This window comes from Podarcis erhardii (assembly GCF_964252035.2).
Source record: "Podarcis erhardii genome assembly, chromosome: Z".
NCBI classification, from domain to species: Eukaryota; Metazoa; Chordata; class Lepidosauria; order Squamata; family Lacertidae; genus Podarcis; species Podarcis erhardii.
Window position 1 is genome coordinate 44,194,344 of NC_138504.1, and position 22,878 is coordinate 44,217,221.

Below are 22,878 nucleotides of genomic sequence, written 5' to 3' on the forward strand. Positions count from 1 at the left end.
AGGTGTACTGGAACCCGTTCAGGAATATAGACCAACGCAACATTCTGGGGGAGAGAATTTGTGGCATTTGTTTGTTCGGGTTGAACAACCCCAACAGTGGTTTGTGGTCTGTTTCAATGGAGAAATGACGACCGTACAAATAATCATGGAACTTTTTGATTCCTGCCACAATTGCAAGCGCCTCTTTGTCAATTTGAGCATAGTTGCGCTCCGTGGGCAACAACGTACGGGAATAGAAAGAGATGGGCTTTTCCAACCCATCCGGTTCCCTATGACTCAGCACCGCCCCCAGGCCGTATTGAGAGGCATCACATGCCAGGACCAGCGGCTTCGATTCATCATGAGCAAGGACGCTCTTGCTACTCAGCATTCCTCGCAAGGAGTCAAAAGCCTTCTGCTGCTCCTGCCCCCATCGCCACACATTCTTTTTCTGCAACAGTCTATGTAATGGTTCAGCTACCGAAGCTTTCTGGGGTAAGAACGAATGATAAAAGTTATTAAGTCCCAGGAATGACTGCAACTCCGTCTTGTTCTGTGGTCGTGGTGCCTCGATGATGGCCTTAACCTTAGCATCTGTGGGGTGGATGCCTGATGCATCAATTTTAAACCCCAAGAATTCCACAGTTGGCACCCCAAAACTGCATTTTTTTCCTTTTTTAGTTGCAACCCCACCTCCTTGAACTTGAGCAACACTGCACGGACACACGCAACCAGTTCCTGTGGGTCTTTTCCAGCAATCAAAACGTCATCAAAAAATGGCAAGACCCCCGGCAGACCTCTTAACAGGCGTTGCATGAGCCCTTGAAAAATCCCTGGGGCCACACAAACTCCAAATTGTAATCTGTTAACTCTGAACGCCCCTTTATGTGTGACAATAGCCTGTGCTTCCGCTGATTGTGGGGTTACTGGCAGCTGTTGGTAAGCTTGTGCCAGGTCAAGTTTGGCGAACACCTTGCCCCCAGCCAGTTTAGCCAACAGATGTGATACGACTGGAATGGGGTATGAATTTCCCCTGAGTGCCTTATTGATAGTACATTTGTAATCAGCACAGATCCTAACTTCCCCATTTGCTTTAAGGGGCGTGACGATTGGAGTCTCCCACTTAGCAGAGTCCACGGGTGAGAGAACTCCCTGCTTGACCAATTTATCCAGCTCTGCTTCGATCTTGGGTTGCAGTGCAAATGGCACTCACCTTGGTTTGAGTCGGATTGGGGCCACCCCAGGGTCCAATTCGAAGTCAACTGGGGGCCCTTTATAACAACCCAGTTTTCCATTAAAGAGACCAGCAAATTCTTTGTATAATGCCTCACTCATCTCGGGGCAGGTTTGGATTGAATTAAGCCCTGATATACTCAGTCCCAGGGCGGGAAACCAGTCAGTGCCCAAGAGACTGGGGCGACTGCCCTTCGCAATCACCAGTTTGAGTACCGCCTGTTTGTCCCGGAACTGTACTCTCACGGCACACATTCCCATGACATGGATGCGGCCCGCTGAGTATGACTGCAAAGTTGCCGGGAAGGGCTCCAGAGGGGGCAACTTACCCCTGGGGAAGAATGTCCTCGCGGTCTGGTCCGACACAATAGTGAATCCAGATCCGGAGTCCACCTCCATGTCGCACAGCTGACCCTCAATCTTCACCTTGACGTGTGCCTTGCCTTGAGCTGGAAACTGCACGATCCTCCCGTTGATCTCCGTTACGTAGTGGCAGTCCTTTAGAACATGGTTTGCTGTGGGCGATCTGCAATGCTCCAGTCTAGGTGCTCCTGTCGCTCCCAACGCCGCCGATCTACTGACCCTGGCGATGTGACCTGTCTTTCCGCACGTCCGGCACATAGCATCCCGGAAACGACAACTCTTCCGCTCATGGTTTCCACCACAACCAGGGCACCTGCCTCGGTGATCTTTGTGCACTGTGCAGGCCTGACGCACTGACTCGACCCCACGGACTGGGCTCTGGCTCGGAGTAGCCTCTGGCTCGTCCATGGCATGCGCAACTTCTATCTGTGGCTTAGGGGCCCTGCGACTGGCATCAAGCTCCTCTCTTTCATAATTCTCGGTGGCAGTGGCCTCCTTCAAGGCTGAAGCAAGGGTAACCTCTTCTTTAGCCACGATGCGTCTTCTGGCTTTCTTGCTGCTCAGACCACCGACAAACCGATCCAGGAGAGTCTCTTCCAGATCTTGGAAGTCGCAGTGCTGAGCGAGCTTCCGCAGTTCAGCTAGAAATGCAGATACAGACTCCCCAGCACGCTGCTGCCTCTTATGAAACTCCATCCGCCGGGCCATCTTGGTCTCAGTAGGCGCTAAATGGCTTGTTAGGCAGGCAAGAATATCTTTGAGAGATGTCTCACTTAGCTTCGCTGGGGCAAGCAATGCCTTGGCCAGCTTGAAGGTCTCAGGCCCACAGTAGCTCAGGAATGTGGCCCTTCTTCTGCTGGCATCAGTGATCCCTTGAGCCACTGCGAAGAACTCGAAGCGTTCGACATAGTCTTCCCACGTGTGGGGCTCTGATGGCTGGAAGGGCTCCAATACCCTTGGACTCTCCATTGTCCTGTGGGCAGGGTCGTCTTCTCAGCCGGCCACTGAGTCTTGTTCTTAGCTACAATCCGGACTCTGAGGCAGGGCTGCGTTTAACCGCTCCTCAGCATTCCGGATCCCATCCTCGTCGCCAGTTGTTGTGACGTGGGGTTTGTGATTTCAGCTCTCTTGACATAATATGCTGGAGACAGTTCTCTAGTAACACTTCTTTATTAAAAGCAACAAGACTAAAACCTGAGGAGGGGAGAGCTACATTTATAGGGACAGGGAACAAGCTAGAAGGGATACATTTTGGAGGGAACAATATCAGGCAATCACAGTCTTGCCTTTTGGAGGCAACCAATAAGACAGAGGATCCAAATACAGCAGCTTAAATGAACCAATAGTAGCTGTACCCTCTGGAACCAAAAGGCAGTTACTTTACCCTAATTTAATTACAGACAATAATAATACAGATATAAAATCGTTTGACTCAATACACAACATATACCAGAGTGGGAAAAGGCTTTTAACTTGCTCTATTAAAGTTCTGCAAAAGTGGGAAGGGAAGGCCACTTTTACAAGGTGCTAGCAGTGTTGGAGCCCCACAAGACTTGTGTTGTGACGTTACTGTCTTGCCTGCTGGTTGGTAATCCCAACACAAGTTTATTAAAGCATGGAGCAGAGCCTTGTTCAATTTAAGATTCCTGCTGGGTGGGCGGGGGCACTTCCTACTGTCTCCCATCAAAGTTTCATCATATAGCAGCAGATTTGAAAGCTACCTGTATCCAAATAGGCCAAAGGGGTTGGGGGGGCACAGCTGGGTGCTTCTCTTCAAAGCCACAATCCAAGGAGCTTTTTTCCAATGCCTTAGGCATACCTCCTAGTCATCTTAATGGGCAGGCGAAACGATTGTGGTTTATTAAGCCACACTTTGAAAGCCAGGTTCTTTCTGAATCCCCATGTCTGTGAGGCATGATTGGGCAGAGAAAGGACCAGGACCTCTGCAGGCAGCTCTTTATCTTTTCATAAATGGGAACCTTCTACTTTCCCCAGAAAGCAGTGTGGTCTTGTGACTCCTACTCAGGCCCCCCAAAACGTGTGGCTCTTGATGATGTAATTTGCTTAAAAAAGGGAAATCTCTCTCTCTCTCTCTCTCTCTCTCTCACACACACACACAGCACAGTGATTATCTTATGTCCATTTAAATCGATTATTCTGGATCCATTTTAATGTAAAAGGTAAAGGTAAAGGGACCCCTGACCATTAGGTCCAGTCGTGACCGACTCTGGGGTTGCGGCGCTCATCTCGCTTTATTGGCCGAGGGAGCCGGCGTACAGCTTCCGGGTCATGTGGCCAGCATGACTAAGCCGCTTCTGGCGAACCAGAGCAGCGCACGGAAACGCCGTTTTACCTTCCCGCCGGAGCGTTTCCTATTTATCTACTTGCACTTTGACGTGCTTTCGAACTGCTAGGTTGGCAGGAGCAGGGACTGAGCAACGGGAGCTCACCCCATCATGGGGATTTGAACCGCCGACCTTCTGATCGGCAAGTCCTAGGCTCTGTGGTTTAACCCACAGCGCCACCCGCATCCCCCATTTTAATGTAGGTTCAGGCAAATTCAGGCTGCACAATGATAGTTGATTAGGAGGTTTGTCATCAGCTCCCCCAAATACTGGACTTTCTGCATTAAAGAAAGTGATGGGGTAAAGCACCAGGGGAGAATGTGGGGTAATCTCTGTGGCACAATGAGTCAGTGCATCTGGCTGTTAACCAGAAGACTGGTAGTTCGAGCAGGGGGTTGGACTAGATGACCCTCGGGGATCCATTCCAACTCTATGATGATCTCAGATGGTAGACACAACATCATCTAACCCAGCTGCAAACTAATCAGAATTCTTATCAGGTAGTGAACCTCATTTAATCTCTCTGTAAACAAATCAAGATGAATGCTAGATTAACAGGTCATCAGGCACCACCCAGTGTAACCTCCTATGCTATCTTCCAAAGGGTGGGTGGTAGCACTAAAAAAGGTGGGTGGTCCACTAGAGGAGACCTTTCTTCCATGCCTGTAACAAAGAGGAGTTAATGGTTGCAACCATTAACATAAAGGGCGACAAGCAGAACAAAAACAACCCACAAGTCTGTTGGGTGTTTTCGTCTTCTCTGTTTTAGCTTATTTCACATTGTTTGTTTTTAAAGTGCCCTATTCATTTTTTTTAAAAAAAATATATGTTTTGCCACATCTCTAAATCGTTTCCTTTTAAATTTTTTGTCACTGTTTTATTAGACACCTGTATTGACAAGGCAGTCATTTAATGTGCCCTATGCAGAAGAAAGTCCCTCAAGAGGGCTTACTCTGAAGTAATGTTGGAAGTAAGTAGGTACAGGATTGATGTGATTGGTGCATGTGATTTATACTGCACAGTATAAAATGCTTGCAATAAGATTTGGAATTCCCTCCCTGGAGAAGCCAGAATGGCTGCCTCCTTGTCCTTCTGCTGGCAGATGAAGACAACCGGGAATTGATTGCTTTTAATTAAACGGCTAGTGCCATTCTGTTTCTATTGTGATTATTTTATTGGCTTTAATGGATACCACATATGTATATGGTTTTAATTCTATCAATGTTCAATTGCTCTTTTATTTTAATGATTGATTTTTCTATATTTTAATGGTTGTTTTTAACTGTATGCTTCTTTGATTCCCGTCACAGAAAAAGGCGGGGTATAAATAACAATAACAACAACAGAACAAAAGCTTTGGGCACACACGCACCCTACATACAAATAACACTTTAAAAAGTCTAAGTCTGGCTGATATAAGCTATAAGCAAACATTTGTCGGGTGCATAGCCCTTTTGAAAACAACAGCAACAGACAACTGGGGGGGGGGAGTTCTGCAAAAGAAAATTGATCTAACCCCCCCCCCAACCACTGAGAACAGTACAGCAACGCTTTTTACTCTCCCAAAGAAAAACAAAGTTGTTGTTGTGTGTGGGTTTTAGAACCCTAAAGTCGCATTAAAGCTGGATGACTCTCAATCTCCATTATTGCTGCCATTATTATTATTATTATTATTATTATTATTATTATTATTATTTATTAATATTAAGATTAAATTAATAATAATAATAATAATAATAATAATAATAATAATAATAATAATAATAATAATAATAATAATGCCTGAAACAATTATCCGCCTCGGGTATTCCGCGGATTCGAACTCCCTAGCCCCAAAACTCCTTCCGGAGGCGGAGGAAAGAAGACCTCCCTTGAAGACTTCAACTCCCATGAAGCTTCGCAGGAGGCGACGTTGCCGAGCCAATGAGGGTTGTGCCAGAGGGAGGGAGGGAGGGGTGGGAGTGGCAAAGGCCCCTTCGCGCAGGCGCAGAGGATGGTGGGGACAAAGGCTTGATGCAGCTGCAGGAGAGAGAGAGAGAAAGCTGCAGGTAGGGAGGGGCTCTGTTTTGTTGGGGGGGGGCAAAGGGGTGGCCGCACCGGGGAAAGGGAGGGGGGCAACGGGCAGGAACTGGGCGACCCCAGCACATCTCCTCCCCAACCAGTTATCCCCATGCAACTTCCACCCTTCTCATTTGCGCCCAGAAAAGGCTGGTTCTTCCATCCCGCCGCGCCTCCTTCCCCTTCGCTGCATCCCTAAAGCAGACGGTGCTGCGCGCACTTCGCTTCCTGTGCAAAAAGAGCGAGAGATCTGGCCGTGCAAAGAGACGCGAGCATCATTCCCTCTGCAGAGAGGCCTCGCCAAAGTCCAGCTTCCGGCCCACCACAGATGCGGAAATCCGAACAAGGGGGGCGGGGGGAGACCCGTCTTCACAAAAAGCAACAAAGGACACGTCATTTAAAAAAACCAAAACAAAAACAAAAAACCAAAAACAAACCACAGACACACACCGTGCAATACAAAAGCAGGCTGTTGTTTTAAAACACTTCCGTTCTCCTAATTTCCAGCTGCTCAGTGCCCCTTAAAACGGGCATCTAGGCCAGCTTGGAGCACACTTTCTATTCCGAAGTAAGTCCCACCGTAGGAAGGATGTGCGAGAGAGGGCCGAAAAGAGAGACAGCAAGCAGCAGCAGCACAGGCTAAGTTTTGCAGTTCCTGGAGCCGCAATTCTGCATGCAGATTTGTGCCAAAGTTCTCCCTGAAAGAAGCCCCAGTTTCATGGTGAGCTATGGCGTGCACGCAAAATTTCATAGAGATCTATGGATTACATGCATAGAAAAATCTCTTTTTCTCTCTCCATGCCCAGCATGTGATCAGTGCTGCACCCGACTAAAATTCGTACACCACAAAAGTCTCTAAGCCTCATGGGCCAAATAATATTTTTACCCCTCCAGTTCCCTAGCGGTCAAGATGTTGGAATTAAGACTGGACAGGCATGACTTTAACTCCCTGGCTTAGTGCCATGTTTTATTTGGACAGCCATTTATTGTCTCTCAGCTTAATCTACCTCGCAGGGCCACTGTGAAGATTATAAAGGTCGTGGGGAGAATCGAGAGCTGTTTGAAAGAAGGGTGGAAATGTAATGATGTCATTTTGATAATTATTAATAAAATTCATTAGGGCGCACAGTTCACTTTCCTCCCTGCCTTCTCTTAAGTAAACTTCCGAGATAGCCTATAAAAAGTGTCCTAAGCGTGGCAATACATGCTTCCCTCTCGATGCCATAACATATACAAACCCAAATTTATCTTTGCTTTGATAAGTCACACAATTTAAGTCACACAATTTAAGATAGAAAGCACTTCGAAGAAAAGACACACATACACATTGCTTTGTGGATTCTTTGAAAACTGACAATCAACTTCCTAATCTACATTAGGGTAGCCTAGCAATGTTGTCACCGTCTCCACTTTTTAAATTCTTTTTGTTCCTTCACCTGTAGCAGCAGCCAGATAAGCAATTCATTTTTATACATACAGCATAGCACAATCAGTCTGCTCAGCAGGAGGAGACTGCAATCTAAAAATTGCCACATGTAATGCAACAGGGGCAGGTTATTTAATGGCTGAATTACAGGTCAGTAGAGGTGGGGGACCTGTGGCCTCCAGATGTTGGTAGACTGTACCTCTCATCACCTCTGACCATTGGCCATGCTAGCTGGGGCTGATGGGAATCAGAGTTCAACAACAATTGGAGGGTGGGCACATGTGGGCACACCACCCCTGTGGTGCAGTACAAGAACTAGGAGATTGTACCAAAGGCCTGATGAAAAAAAGCTGGGTTTTGTGGAGAGAATTGAAGGAAATATATAGGATCACAGAGGTGTGTCAGGCAGAAGAGGAGATGCTGTGTTTTGGTTTTGGTTTGGTGGTTGATGTTTTTTTAAAAAAGCCCCTGGTCCTTGAGAGAACTCATAGCAGTCTTTTAAATCAGGATGGGGGAATTTGTGGCCCTTCAGATGTAGTTGAACTCCCATCCGTCCCAGCCAGGATGGCCAACTTTTCAGGGATGATGAGAGCTGGAGTTGTCAAATGTTCCCTACCACTGCTTTAAAACAACATCCTTTACGCATGCAGCAATAAACCTGCTAGCACATTTGCAAATCTAAGCAGAGTCTGGTATTATTATTTATTTTATTATTTTTTCAGTTTATACACCGCCCTATACCTGCAGGTCTCAGAGCGGTTTACAGGATAAAATCTGAATACAAAACCACAAAATACATAATAAACCCTCCAAAAAACCCCAATACCTCCCTCCAACTCCTTTTAAAAGAGAATAGGATGTCAATCGAATCAACCAAATGCCTGGTTAAAGAGAAACGTTTTGCCTGGTGCCTAAATGTGTATAATGAAGGGGAACCACTGCAGAGAAGGCTTGTTCTCGTGCTGCCACCCTCTGGACCTCTCGAGGAGGCGGCACATGAAGGAGGTCCTTGGAAGATGATCTCAGGCTCCAGTAGGTTCATATGGCGAGTGGCAGTCCTTGAGGTATTGTGGTCCTGAGCTGTTTAAGGCTTTATAGGTCAACACCAGCACTTTGAATTGGGCCCGGAAACTAATTGGTAGCCAGTGCAGTCGGACCAGGATCGGTATAATATGCTCAAACCGTCTTGCTCCATTGAGCAACCTGGCTGCTGAATTCTGCACTAGCTGAAGTTTCCAAACCATCTTCAGAGGACGCCCTATGTATAACGCATTGCAGTAATCCAACCTTGAGGTTACCAGAGCATAGACAACAGTAGTTAGGCTATCCCTGTCCAGGTAGGGGTATAGCTGGGCCACCAGCCGAAGCTGATGGAAGGCACTCTGAACCTGCTCCTTCAGAGGAAGTGTAACCACATCAAGAGCAGGCGATCTCCCACCCAACTGGTCTAGGGAACTACCCACTAACAATGCCTCAGTCTTATCTGGATTGAGCTTCAGTTTGCTGGTTCTCAAAGCAGTTTCTGTGCCAAAACTGGGTTTAAACCCCAATTGAACTGTCTAGAAAATCAGTTTCTTCCAAAAGCTCCTGGATCTGGTTTGCAACCGTTCCCTCCAGAACCTTGCTCAGGAAATGGAGATTAACAACTGGCAGGCAGTTAGGTTTTCCGAATTGGTATGGTTTCAGATAAGATCGGGGAATTGTAGGTTGAGATTCCTGCACTGGAAGGGCGGTTGAGCTAGATGACCCTTGGGTTTCTTCCAACGCTACAATTTTGTGATTCTATGTAGAGCAACACCTTGGTAAAAATGTCCTGTCCCCACCGCAATGTTATCTCCTCAATGAGCGTAAGAATGTTCACCAATAGTTTAAAAACAAAAACCAGAAATAAAATACTTTTTAAACACAGTATCTGTAGCCATCTTCCCCATAGCGATATCCTGGAAAGTGCATTTCAGTCAGAGGCTTGAAAAAGTATGTCTGTCTCCCTCTCCTTCCTAGGGTGGGCCCTAGTGGCTTCCCTACAGCTGGATCATTATGTACAGTGCTTGAACACCTGAAAGCACAATACAAATTCTTTATTGGTAGTAGCATATTATTATTAGTGCACCTAGGACTGCAAATAAGTCCATTTACATCTGGCATAGGCAAACTCGGCCCTCCTGATGTTTTGGGACCACAATTCCCATCATCCCTGACCACTGGTTCTGTTAGCTAGGGATGATGGGAGTTGTAGTCCCCAAAACATCAGGAGGGCCAAGTTTGCCTAAGCCTGATTTACATGAACAGATGTGGAGAGTAACTGCAGTAGAGAGTGTGACTGTGTCAAGGTTATCCCCTTGAGTTATAAATTATAAAATGCTTTAGATTGGCCATACATTTGGCACGCCCAGCAAAGCCATACCATACTTTGGTAACCTTGTCAATATACAAAGTGGCACTGGATATGGAAGGAAGACATAAGACCTCACTTTCCAGTCCGCTATATTCCATTCCTCTAATGGGTACTAGATTCCCTATTTCAGAAGAAGTCATTCATGCAGTACATTACAGGGCGACAGAACCACAATGAAGGCTATTCATTTCAGCTCCTGCGCTGGTGTTTTTGTTTGTTTTTACAGGGCTTAAAGTGTGTATAGTGTGTGTGTATAAAGTGTGACACCAAGGTTATTAAGAAAGGAGGGAATAAGTAGATAGTTTGGGATAGAAGACTATTCTAAACTCCTGGGTGTCAGCGTTTGACGATTATAAATGATTCTGCCTCTCCCAGATCTCCTTATTCCCTCCTTCCTTTTTTTTAAAAAAAAAATAATTTTTATTAATTTTCATAAAACCAAAAAACACACAAATAAACAACACATGACTTCCCCACGCCTCCCCTTCACTGCACCCCTGTTTCAGAAATTTTTAGCAATCCTTCATTCCTTTTCAATATTTCGTTTCCCTCAAAATTTTTCTTAACTTAACTATTTACAGCTATAGTTCTTTATTTCTTGACCCTTAACATTTTATCGGTCCGAAATTTTGCAACAGTTCTTAAGATATAATTTAAATTTTTTCCAGTCTTCTTCCACCGTCTCTCTCCTTTGATCACGGATTCTGCCGGTCATCTCTGCCAGTCCCATAAATTCAGTCACCTTCGTCTGCCATTCTTCCACAAATATAGTCTTACTTTATATCCGTAGTCCTCTCTTTTTTGACAGTTCGTTTCTAGGCGCTCACCGCTCAGGCAGCCTGATCAAAGGTATCGGCAGCGGAGAGTTTCCCTTTCAAAGCTTACTTCTTCTAGCGGGTTAGATTAAGCCAAATTTTCCTTCCTCCCTACTCCCGCTCCGTGGGGGGAAGGTCTTTTCAATGTCGGGGTTTAGCAAAGTTCAAATAAAACGTTCCCTTTAAATACAGCTAGCTCTTTTCATTGCTGCGTTAATCGTGCAGTTCCGGGAGGCTGACTTCCTTAATTTTGCCTTTCCCGTTTTCAGCCGAATCTTCTTAAAAATAGTCCTTTTCAAATATTTTGTAATTCCTACTCACAGGTTTTGTTGCCAATCGGTAATTTTCAGGAAGGAATCGGCGCTCTCCGTCAATGGCGACGCGGCTTCGCTCCACGAGCTGGGTTGCGATCCTCAGCACCGCACTCACACCCGATGCCGCTCCGGAGCCTTTAAAAAGGCTCCTTCGCAATACCGGGGGGTGCAAAGGTGCCCACCGAATCTCCTTGTTCACAGGCTTCAGCGCCTGTGATTTTAGGGGTCCCCCGCTCGCCGTAGCGGGTCAGACCCGAACCCGTGGAGCAGTCCTGCCTCGGAGCTCAAGGCAAAGACCGCCATTAAGACGCTGGCGCCGACCGGAAGTCCTTATTCCCTCCTTCCTGAATAACTGTGGTGGTGCTGTCCCTCCTCTAGCCAGAAATGCCACCACATCACTTTAACATGGGCCACTATAAACCAACAGTGTGTTATTAGAGGGTTAAAACGAACTTGCTCTTTCAAATCTTTTAATTGCCTTGCTTGCAAGTACAGCAAAGTGGCTAAAGTGGTTTTGAGTGTTACAAGTTTAGACTTCCCTGAGACTTTTCAACTGGCCTTACAAATTAAGTAATATTTCTCCACAGTCAGCCTAAATCCGATCTGCCACAGTTTGAATTCATTGCTCCTTGCACTTCCCTTAATATTGGTGGGGGGACGGGGACTCGCCTGCAATAAACACTAAGGGTGTGGGGAGAGAGCCTCGTGTCCCTTTGTTATTAACCAAACTGGGATGCTTTGAGCCAGACCTGCTAATGTGCCATACTTCCTTGCATAAACAACAGACAGACGTTTGGAAGGGCTTCCTTCTGATATTAAGGTGCCATTTCATCCTCACATTAGCAGGCAGACCACTTTACTTGTTTACATATGGCTCCAGCTGCATCCGTGGTTAATTTGCCTTATTTCCACATTCATGGAGTCTTGTTCAATCACTGTATCATGGTCACACTCAGGGGCGCCATGGGGGCTGAGGGCCACCAAAAAAATTCCAAGGAGGGGGCTGGGCCCCCTCAAAATTCAGCAGCGGCTATCCACACATGCTTCAGGGTGTGCTAACTTTACTTGCGTAGCCTTGGCTCCCTCAGTTGCAGGGGCAAGGCAGCGCACTTGGTCACACTTTTGCTAAGCAGTCCTCTAAGCAACTACACTCCCCCTATCTGAGAAGCCTCACTTAGGACAGTTTCTGCTGAGCAATTGCTGACATGCGTGCCCCCTCCAAGCACCCCAACAATGCCAACTTTTGGTTCCAGAAATTCATTCCAATTGTGCAGATAAAATACAACCGATTGTATTCTGCAGGATGGGGCATTAGTGTGTGGAAACAGTCCAGATCCAGTGATTCCCAGATGGTGGAGATGTCACGTGCCCAGGAATCTTCACTTGGTCGCAAGTGGTCAAAAGGCAGGTGCAAAATGTGCCTGGCGCCTGGCTAATTTCGAACCCTGCCTCTATTGCCATTGTTAAAATTAGAAGCACAGAGATACCAAGATGGTATGGACTGGTCAGATCTTGTGGGTGTGAGCTCATTCTAGACATTTGGCAGGAGCCATGGACACAGAAGCTCAGGTGGCTACTGAACTGAAAAGTTATGGGGAAGACTGGAACATGATTTGTGGTGGGCAACCCACCACTTCCCCCCAAAACTGCCTCCATCTTTCTCTCAACTGCACCCCTCCCACCATCCCACCCAACCATTCTTCTCTCATTGCAAGCCTATCCCCAACCACAGCAAAAATGTGTCCAGAATCTCAGCAAAAGAGCAAGCAGATAGTGGAAAGGGGTGGGTGGGTGGGTGGGTTCGGGAACCACAAGCCATGGAATGGGTTAAGCCCACATCCCTCTGTCCACAGTTTCTCCCTTGCAGATCATTCCTTTTAAGCTATTCTCTCCCAGAACTGTCACCGCGCTCTGGGCTTTTGACGTCATAGAGCAAAATTGTTCAGTAAACCCGAACTCAGAGGGAGCCGTTTGCACAATGCAACTGAGAATTCTGGTTCAGCTCAGTCAGCTTTAAATCACCTCTGTTGGCTGTGCTTGTTAGGTTTTGCCCTAGTGCAAACATCTGCAAATGAAATTAATTGGAAAACAACAAAATAGAGTAAATGTACTTTTTTAGGGTGGGAGAGAGAAACAATTGTGACAAGCAAATTATACTCCAGCACTAATTTTATTCAAACTGGGCCCTACCAGGAAATTGTACCCAACTGATTCAGCTCACGCTTAGCACAGAGGGAAGTGAAAATAATATAGTGCTGGTCTCCTTCAGACAGTTTTTGTCTTCAGATTTAAATTTCTCCTGTTAAGAGCTGAATACAGCTTGGGAAGTGTTGGGCTTATTACTACTTTGACAATGCATATACCTCCTTATTGCTAACCATGTTTCTTGTAGCATCTAAAGTACTTTCTGGGGGCAGGGTGGGGGCAGCTTGAAACTTGCTCATTAACTGCAATTTTCTTTCCCCTCTCTTTGCCTCTGTGAATCCAGGGAACTGCCTTGACACGAGACGCACGAGACAAAGACTGCTTGGATGTCATTACGGATCGTCTACCACAAGTGAGGTAAAGACCAAGTTGGCTGTGTTGCTGAATTATTTCCAGTAACTGCATCCGAACACACAGGGGGACGGACACACACACACACACACACACAGTATTTATGATGTGAATTTAGTGCCAATAAAACGGCAACACTACTTAGTTTCACCAGTCACAAATCTGCCTTGTTATTAAAACCGATTGCAGTTTATCACTAAGAAGTAGATCTCTGCAGAACGTGGCCAGTGTCTTATTTAATAGTGCCTGGAATCCTCCATCCCCTTCTGGTTATCTAGAAATTCCCCTGCACTTATGACTCTCTGCAGTCATACTTTGTAGGCAGCTGAGAAGCAGAAGATGTGCAAGTTCATTGTTTAACTGAACCCCCCCCCAACAGCTGTTTTTGTTTTGTAAAAGCCGAGAGCCCCCTCTTTTATTAAAAAGCCACAAACTTTCTCATTCTCCCCTTTTTGGAGCTCATTTCAGAAGCTCCTCTGTGCAATTTACCAAGCCAAGAAACCACAAAGAAACTCACGCATCTGCTAGTCTTGTACATGTGCAGATAACAAGCAATGTCTCCTGGAAGCGCATTTCCAGCAAGTTCAGTGTCTTGCATCCATGAAAAATCTAATAATCAGATTCTGCATGGTAGCAGGTTAGGGAATTTTCACCACTCAGGTATTAAAGTTGCTATGATAGGTAGGGCTGTAGCATTATGAGCTGCAGATGAGGACCCACACAAAGAAAGCAGTAAAAACAGTCCCTGCACATAGAAAATCAGTATGCTGGAGAGAAGACTAGGGCAGAACCCTTCACCCTGACATGCTAGCTTTCTGTGGGTAGGGATTTTGTTGCTCTTGTTTTAATAATATTTATATGGAGAAGCATTTGGGCACATGAGTCCCCTGTCTGCTTTATGAGAGTACTCTAGTCCTTCCCAATTTGGATGAAAACAAGGCTTCTGTCCAACCCAGGGGTTGCCAGTGTCATGCATCTCTAGCTTCATGTTTTCTAATAATCTCAGTGGTTGTGCAGGATTTCTCTCATCCACCCGCCCCTCCTTTAATGACCAAGCATTTGGAACATAGGAACTGCCTTATAGCAAGTTAAGACAATTGGTTCACCTAGCTCAGTACTACACCACCTGCTGGTATCTCTTTCGTCATCTGCTCCCTGATCCTTTTAGCTGGAGATGTTAGGGATTGCACCCAAGATCTTCTGCATATTCTTGTGCAGAACTGGAAGCTTTCCCAATTGCAAATCCACGAGAAAGACGAAGACCATCTCTATCCTATCACATAATGGCTTAATGATGCCACCTGTTTTGTGTGGCTCTTTTTCAATGGCTTTCAATGGCTTAACTACTTTGAAGACAGCACAGCTGGAATCCTGAGAATGCAGAGTTTAATATAAAGGAAAGGAATAGGGAAGTGGTTTGGGAACCTGGATAACAATACTGTCTCATTAGATTGACTATACAGTATGTGCAAGATATCTGGCTGTTAGAAGACTCATTAAGGATAGTTGAGAAGGGAAATTACATGTATTTTACCAAAAAAACGCCCATGTGGAGGGGGTTGCTTAGGAATATGACCCTGCACAGGGAAATGCACAGGATTTTTGCAATCATTTTTTTAAGCACTTGATTAACCCCTGCTGTACCAGCACTGACTGGAACACTTGAGGTTTGAAAGCATAAAGCCTGCTAGGAAACATCCGATCTATGGTTTTTGTTGAAGTTTCTTGCTTTGAAGGATTGTTTTGGGTGACTAATATCAGGAGTGGTATATTGCCCTCACGCAGTCCATTTCCTTTGTTCTTCACATTTTATCCCAACTCATCTCCACAGTAAGCAGTGTTACATGGTCTTTGACATGTAACCTAAGAGGATCTTTATTTTGCCATTCCTGATACCCAACAAATGGTGCAACTCCACAGGGGTGAACAAATGTATGTAAACACATGAACCTCCTTTATCAGGGCACTACCCCAGTACTGCATGCTCTCACTGGCATCATTGCTTCACAATCTCTAACCTTAATCCGGGTAGCATGAAAACTCCCACTGAGTGATGGCCTTCATATTCTGAATCTACATTGCAATGAGCCAGATCATCGGTCTTTCCTTCCACTCCACTTTTAAGTGGCTTCACAGGGTCTCAAGCACTCTTTCACACTACATCTTTTTAACTAAAACCTGTATATGTTGCATGCAGAGTATGCCTGCATGTACCTAATCCAGCGCTGTATGTTGCTTACTGACAGCAGATGCCAAGGGTTGATTCTGGGACTCCCCGTGAGCAGAGCTCTGGTGTTGAGCTATGCTCCTCTTATGAACATGGAAAACCATCTTATCTAGCTCATCTTATCTGTTTGTTCCTAACTTGAAGCAGTTCTCCAGGGTTTCAGTCAGGATTCCTGTCCCCCACCCCATCTTACCTGAGGTTGGTGACTGGACCTGTGGCTTGAGGTACACAGATCATATGCTCTACTCCTGAACTGTGGTCATTCTCTCCTGTTATGAAGGCACTTTATGCTGTGTCAGACCACTGCTCCACCTAGTCAGTATTGCCTGCACAGCCTGGAAGGAGCTCACCAGGGCTTCAGACAGGAGACATTCACAGCCCTAATACCTGCAGTTGCCATTAGAGATTGAAGCTGGGACTTTTTACATGCAAGTCAGACGCTCTGCCACAGAGCCATGGCTCTTCAGAGTGGCTCTCTAATGACTGAGGCAGGCATCTCTCCCAGCATTGCAACTTCACATCTTTTAGGGATTCCAGAAATTGAATCCAAGTCCAGTGTGGTGTAGTGGTTAAGAGCGGTGGACTCATAATCTGGTGAACCGGGTTTGCGTCTCCGCTCCTCCACCTGCAGCTGCTGGGTGACCTTGGGCCAGTCTCTCAGCCTCACCTCACAGAGTGTTTGTTGTGGGGGAGGAAGGGAAAGGAGATGGTTAGCTGCTTTGAGACTCCTCAGGGTAGTGATAAAGCGGGATATCAAATTCAAACTCTTCTTCTTCTTCAATATGTGTGTGAATCATGTGCTCTCTACATAGCGTTGGCCCCTCACCAGCTACATGCATGCAGCTGAAGCTGTGTGAAGGTGATCTAGTCACTAAAATAATCTGTTCATTCATGGCACCCCCACATTTCCCCTCCCAAGCCTGACTTGCCCCCAAAACTAAGATCTATAATTGGTATTATAGGTTGTACTCCTCCACTAAGTTACACACAGAGTAGACGCACAGAAATTAACCAGGTAAGGGGAACCTTTGCCCCCCCAGCTGTTGCTGGACTACAACTCCCATTATCCGTGTCCATTGGATATATTTGCTGGGGCTGGTGGGAGTTAGTTCAGCAACAGCTGGAGGGCCAAAGGTTCCCCAAAGCTCAAATCAACCTAAGTTGGTCATGACCATTATTTTGGCCATGTCTGCTCTTAGAAGAAATAACATTGCAGCTCTCCATTCTCTCTCTCTCCCATATGTCCTTCTCATCTCATACTCTTTTCTCTGTTAGTCTATTTCTCCCCTCATTATTCTATACCATGCTAGGAATATGGTAACCTGCCTTGTACTGCAAAATACATTTTTCCATGTATCCTAGTAGCATCTGCTGTGAATGGCCTCCAGGATCTCAGGCAGAGGAAGATATTTCCCATCACCTGCTAATTCAGGAGTGGGGAGCCTTTGGCCTTCTGCGTGCTGCTGACTTGCAACTCCTACTAGCCCTAGAAAGCATGATCAATGCCTAGGGATGATGGGATATGTAATTCCACAACATCTGGAGAGCCAAAGGTCCCCCATACCTGTTCTAATGGAGCCTTTTAACAGGAGCTGCCAGGAATTAAATTTGTGACCTTCTGCATGCAAAGCAGGTGTGCTGGCAATGAGTTGCAGTCCTTCTCTCAATCCAAATCATGTTAAACAGATCTGACTTATTAAGGTGGATTATATTTAGCATAAGCTCTGAAGAGTAACATTCTACTTGAGAGGCATTCCTACCTAGGTTGTGCTAGATCAGGGGTCTGCAACCTAAGGCCCATAGGCCACAAGCGGCCTGTGGGGGTCGTTTAACCCGCCCATGGACCCCCACTCAGTCGGCTCCTGTGCGCCGCGCTAAAGCGGTACGGAGCAGAGCAGGGACCGCCTTCTGTGATGCTGTCTGGCCTCCCATTGGCTGCAGGAAGCTTTCAGCGCAGAGGAGGCATACGCCTCCTCTGCGCTGGAAGGAGTGCCGGAAATAGTGTTTGCACGTGTGTGCACTCAGGCCCACCGCAGCATCTGTGGAACCGTGAACCGCCCCTAGCCACAAAAACTTTGATGACCCCTGAACTAGCTGCTCCTTTACTTATTTGTGCAGTCTTTGAAAGGCCAGGGTACATACTGTGCTCCTCTCAAAAGGCAGACTTGCTCAGTGCCAGAGCTGCTGCAACTTGCGAAGTTTCCTTTCCACCTGGGGCAGTTCAGCTGTGAAGATTAAACTTCCTATTTAATTGTACCTTTTGAGCCCATGGCTTTATTTAGTGTGACAAAAAAACAAAGAAACAAACCCAAATCTGGGTATTTTGTGTGTGTGTGTGTGTGTGTGTGTGTGTGTGTGAGAGAGAGAGAGAGAGAGAGAGAGAAAAGGAACTGCAACCCACTTGAAGGGTGTGGTGGCCTAGAGGTGTAATGAAAGCAGTAGGTTGCACGCACTGGATTCTTGTGAGATAATGGCTTGGCATAGGTAGAGGGATGCAGAAGTAAGGAATCTCTCACTTGGGCCAGTGAAAGCTCTTTCTATGTCCATTTTAGTCTTAGAAGCTCCCTGCTCCACACCAAAAAAGTCATGAGATCTAGAAGTCTGATACTTTTTTAAAAAAGAAAAGAAAGCAGTGCAATTAAATCAGCCTGGTTCAGAATATTGGAAGGGCTAAGCACCCACTAGGACTTAAATATTTTATTCTTCTCTTTTCCCTAACAGCATCAAAAACAGCTGAGATAAATGCAGCCACTCTCGACCTCACCTGCAAAGTCATGGCCACTGCCCCTCATCTCAATGTGGACGCACTCCGTGAAGTCTTGGAATGTCCCATCTGCATGGAATGTTTTACCGAAGAGCACCTAAGGCCGAAACTGCTGCACTGTGGGCATACCATCTGCAAACAGTGCACTGAGAAGCTCCTGGCCAACAGCATCAATGGGATACGCTGTCCCTTCTGCAGCAAAGTCACAAGGATCACCAGCTTGGCTCCGCTGACGGACAACCTGACTGTGCTGAAGATAATAGACACAGCGGGACTCAACGAAACCGTTGGCATCCTCATGTGCAAGGCTTGTGGGCGGAGGCTCCCCAAGCACTTCTGCAAGAGCTGTGGCATGGTCTTGTGTGAATCGTGCAAAGAAGCTGAGCATGTGCAGCGGGGGCACGGCGTGGTTGCTATCAAAGAGGCAGCCGACGAACGGAGGAGGGAATTTGGGGCCCGGCTCGGCCAGCTGCGAGAGCTCATGGGGGACCTGCAGAAAAGGAAGGCAACTTTGGAAGGAGTTTCGAAGGACCTCCAAGTAAGGTACAAAGCCGTCCTGCAGGAGTATGGGAAAGAGGAGCGCAAAGTCCAAGAGGAGCTTGCTAGGTCCCGAAAGTTCTTCACCACTTCCCTCTCTGAGGTGGAGAAAGTGAACAGCCAGATCATGGAGGAGCAGGCTTACCTGCTGAACATTGCCGAGGTGCAGATTGTGTCACGGTGTGACTACTTCCTTGCCAAAATCAAGCAGGGAGACATAGCCCTCTTAGAGGAGGAGGGTGATGAAGAGGAACCTGAACTGATGAACAGCCTCCCCAAAGAGTTGACCCTGCAAGAAGTTGAGCTCCTCAAGGTAGGCCATGTTGGGCCGCTGCAGATTGGACAAGTGGTTAAAAAACCCAGGAGCATCAATGTGGAGGAATCGCAGGTGGAGATGGTGGCAGTGGCCTCTGTCTCCTTCAGGGAGGCAAACGTGGCTGACGCAGAGGTCAGCTCGCTGCCCAGTTGTTCCTCACCCACCAAACCACGCATGCCAGAGGCAGCATCCAGCATCCAGCAGTGCAACTTCCTCAAGAAGATGGGCTCTAAAGGCAGCACTCCAGGGACTTTCAACCTGCCCGTCAGCCTGCACGTCACGCCCCAGGGGGAGGTGCTTGTAGCAGATCGCGGAAACTTCAGAATCCAAGTCTTTACCCGCAAGGGCTTCCTAAAGGAGATCCGCCGGAGTCCCAGTGGCATTGACAGCTTTGTGCTCAGCTTTCTCGGAGCAGATCTGCCCAACCTGACTCCTTTGTCTGTCACCATGAACTGCAATGGACTGATTGGCGTGACCGACAGCTACGACAACTCTGTGAAGGTGTACACGATGGACGGGCACTGTGTGGCGTGCCACAGGAGCCAGCTAAGCAAGCCATGGGGCATCACTGCCCTCCCATCGGGGCAGTTTGTAGTGACGGATGTGGAAGGAGGGAAGCTTTGGTGCTTCACAGTAGACCGCAGCATTGGGGTTGTGAAGTACAGTTGCCTGTGTAGCGCTGTGCGCCCCAAGTTCGTGACTTGCGACACCGAAGGGACTATCTACTTCACCCAGGGGCTGGGCTTGAACCTTGAAAACCGCCAACATGAGCACCACTTGGAAGGAGGCTTTTCGATTGGTTCCGTTGGCCCAGATGGCCATCTTGGCCGGCAGATCAGCCATTTCTTCTCGGAGAACGAGGACTTCCGGTGCATCGCAGGGATGTGCGTGGACGCCCGGGGGGACCTGATCGTTGCAGACAGCAGCCGGAAGGAAATACTGCATTTTCCAAAAGGGGGTGGCTATAACATCTTAATCCGGGAGGGACTCACATGCCCTGTTGGCATAGCCATCACCCCCAAGGGACAGCTCTTAGTCTTGGACTGTTGGGATCATTGCATTAAGATCTACAGTTACCACCTGAGGAGGTACTCCACACCTTAAGAGGAAAAAGGCATAGTGTGTGTGAGGGGGCGGGTGTAACACGTGTGTCCACGCAAGAGATTCCTTTGTTGTTCCTAGTAGGCTGACTTGTCATTCAGTGCCATAGTTTTCAAGCAGAGTGTGCCACAGTCCTGGCTGAACTGGTGCAGCGGCCACCTTTTTTGTGTGTGCTCTTAGAAGAAAAGATAGGCAATCTCTGTGTTTGTGTGTGCACATTTTATTATTATTAAAATAGAAGTTAGCTAAGTAAATCTCCTGAGTAAGTGGAGAGTGCTGATAAAAGAGAGCTGGGATTTTCATAAGTCCTGCCTTGCACCCCTAGGTTCCACCCCCACTTTCTGCCACTGCATGCGTATCAGGGCTCCAGCACCAGTCTCATTTCATTGGCCTTTTCACCACAGTAGCTGGTAGTACTTTCCCCACTACTGAATCCTTTTAATTTCCCAACCGTGTTGATGCAACCCACCCATCACAAACACTTCATCACCACAGTCCTGGTTTGAAATCAACCCCCCACTCCCCAAACCAGGATCTCACCCATCCTTACAGTGCCAACAGAGCCCTAGCGCTCAACATGTGTTAATGTGTATGTGTGTGTGCGTGTGCAAGAGAGAGACTGACTTTGTGCCCATTGATCATTCTGAAGTTAGACTGCTGTAATTGCAGGAAACTTGACTTGAAGCTAAAACTGTCTCCTAGGATTCTATGTTCATGAACCTTTTGTTTTGAACAGCAGCGATAGCTTTGCTGGATGGGAACTGATCCGAGATTTGTTTTTGATTCATGACTTTTGTGTTGTCTCTTGCTTGGAAAAAAAAAATGTCTTGGAAAGCCATGTTTCTTGTTGATGTTTTTGCTAGGGGAAGGAGAAATTGGGAGTAAACAAGATCAAATCTGACAAACGATATGTTTAACCCTGCACCTTCAATATCCAGCATTCCACACCGCTGCACTGCCTGATGGGTTTCCAGTAGCTGCACCGTACGGAAAAACTACTTGTCCATAAGATGGGGGAAAGGCAGCTTTTTATTTCATTACAGGGGATCTCCCCCCGCACGCCATGTCTTCACGTCTCAATTCCTTTCACAGCAAAATGCTATGTTGCCAGCGATGCCGCTAGGCCTTATTTAAGGTAACAGACGGGTTTGCGCATCAGCCAATCGGCATATGGCTTGGGTCAGATGAAGCGTGAAACCACAGCTGGGTGAATTAGCACACCCTAGGCATGCCCAAAAAAGGACAAGAAACACACCCTCTGATGTAACCGAAATATCTTGGAGAGAAAGGAAACCAGCTTGTTAAGCATAAATAGGACACAGTCTCCCAGCGTTAATCTGCCAGAATTAACAGTGTTAACTTCCAGCGGTGCCCTTGCAAAAATGCTGGGGCAGGGGAAATGATTTCAAGCTGGTTCTGTAGTGGCTTGGTTTGCTGGAGGGAGGGAAAAAGTCACAGCTCGCCAAAGCTCCAGTTATCACGGCCCTTGCATTCTCAACGTGGGCTGGGGAAGGCCAAGGTACTGCATATGTGTTTGTGCTCTGGCTCTGCCAAGCAAGAGTGGAGCATTAATTGGTCTGAAATGCTTTGGATGTGACAGGTATTATGTAGAACACAGAGGATCACTAAGCTCCCACTGTAGTTGCAAGAGCTGGATATATAGATACCTTTCCTACTAATTTACTCTTGTGAAAAGGGGGGCTGGCAGGCTGCTCTCTCTTCAAGCTTCCTTCTAGTTTTTCCCAAAGACAGTTCAGGAAAGGCAGGGTTACAGTTAAGGTGATGTATACCCAAAAAAGTGCAGGAGTGTGAATAATTAGGGGGCACAACCCATACACACACCTGCCTGACTGTAGCACCTAAAAACACCACAGATCTTATTCTCTGCTAGTGTGGCTCTGTAACTCTGTCCTAAAGATCCCAGACTCTGCACTTGGAATGAATTTTGCAGACTGTGTTTGTGTTCACTCTCTTAATGACATGCAGAGTTGTGTGATTTTTGTTAAGTGTGTGATGTGAAGAATGTAGAGGGGAATAATATTCTCATAATAATGATTATGATTATTTATTAAATTTATATACCGCCCCATACCTGCAGGTCTCAGGGTGGCTCACAGGATAAAATCAGAATATAAAACCACAAAATACATAATCAAAATAAAAACAAAAACAATAAAACACACACACACACACACACACATTTTAAAAGGGCATAGTTAGGGAGAAAGACGACCTAAATGATAGTATTGGTGAGTTGAAAACTTGTCCCTCTGCTATTGGGACCCTTGCCCAAACCTTATCTTTTTTTTAAAGCTGCTTTATTTCCAGGTTTCATCATCATGAGAAACAGAACCTTGCTTTAGCTCCAACATAAGCAGACCTTTTCATGCTGGACTGCACATGAGATACTACATAATGATCTACAGCACAGTGAAAGGGTTCTGTTTTT

General features: G+C 46.7%; 2 protein-coding genes across 6 annotated transcripts in view; one reads left to right on the forward strand and one right to left on the reverse strand.

Moving 5' to 3' along the window:
• The window catches only part of ASTN2 (astrotactin 2), a 658,777-nt gene that overhangs the window by 153,349 nt on the left and 482,550 nt on the right, over positions 1-22,878 (reverse strand). The window lies entirely within an intron of this gene.
• TRIM32 (tripartite motif containing 32) lies at positions 5,876-21,267 on the forward strand. Its single transcript, XM_081847601.1, has 3 exons — positions 5,876-5,968; positions 13,417-13,490; positions 18,433-21,267. Exon 3 carries the CDS (start codon positions 18,486-18,488, stop codon positions 20,430-20,432), a length of 1,947 nt encoding a protein of 648 aa, XP_081703727.1. The 5' UTR covers positions 5,876-5,968; positions 13,417-13,490; positions 18,433-18,485; the 3' UTR covers positions 20,433-21,267.

What these genes read in the sequence shown, in the direction of transcription:
- TRIM32 (XM_081847601.1), top strand. Translation starts at nt 18,486, where the DNA reads ATGGCCACTGCCCCTCATCTCAATGTGGACGCACTCCGTGAAGTCTTG.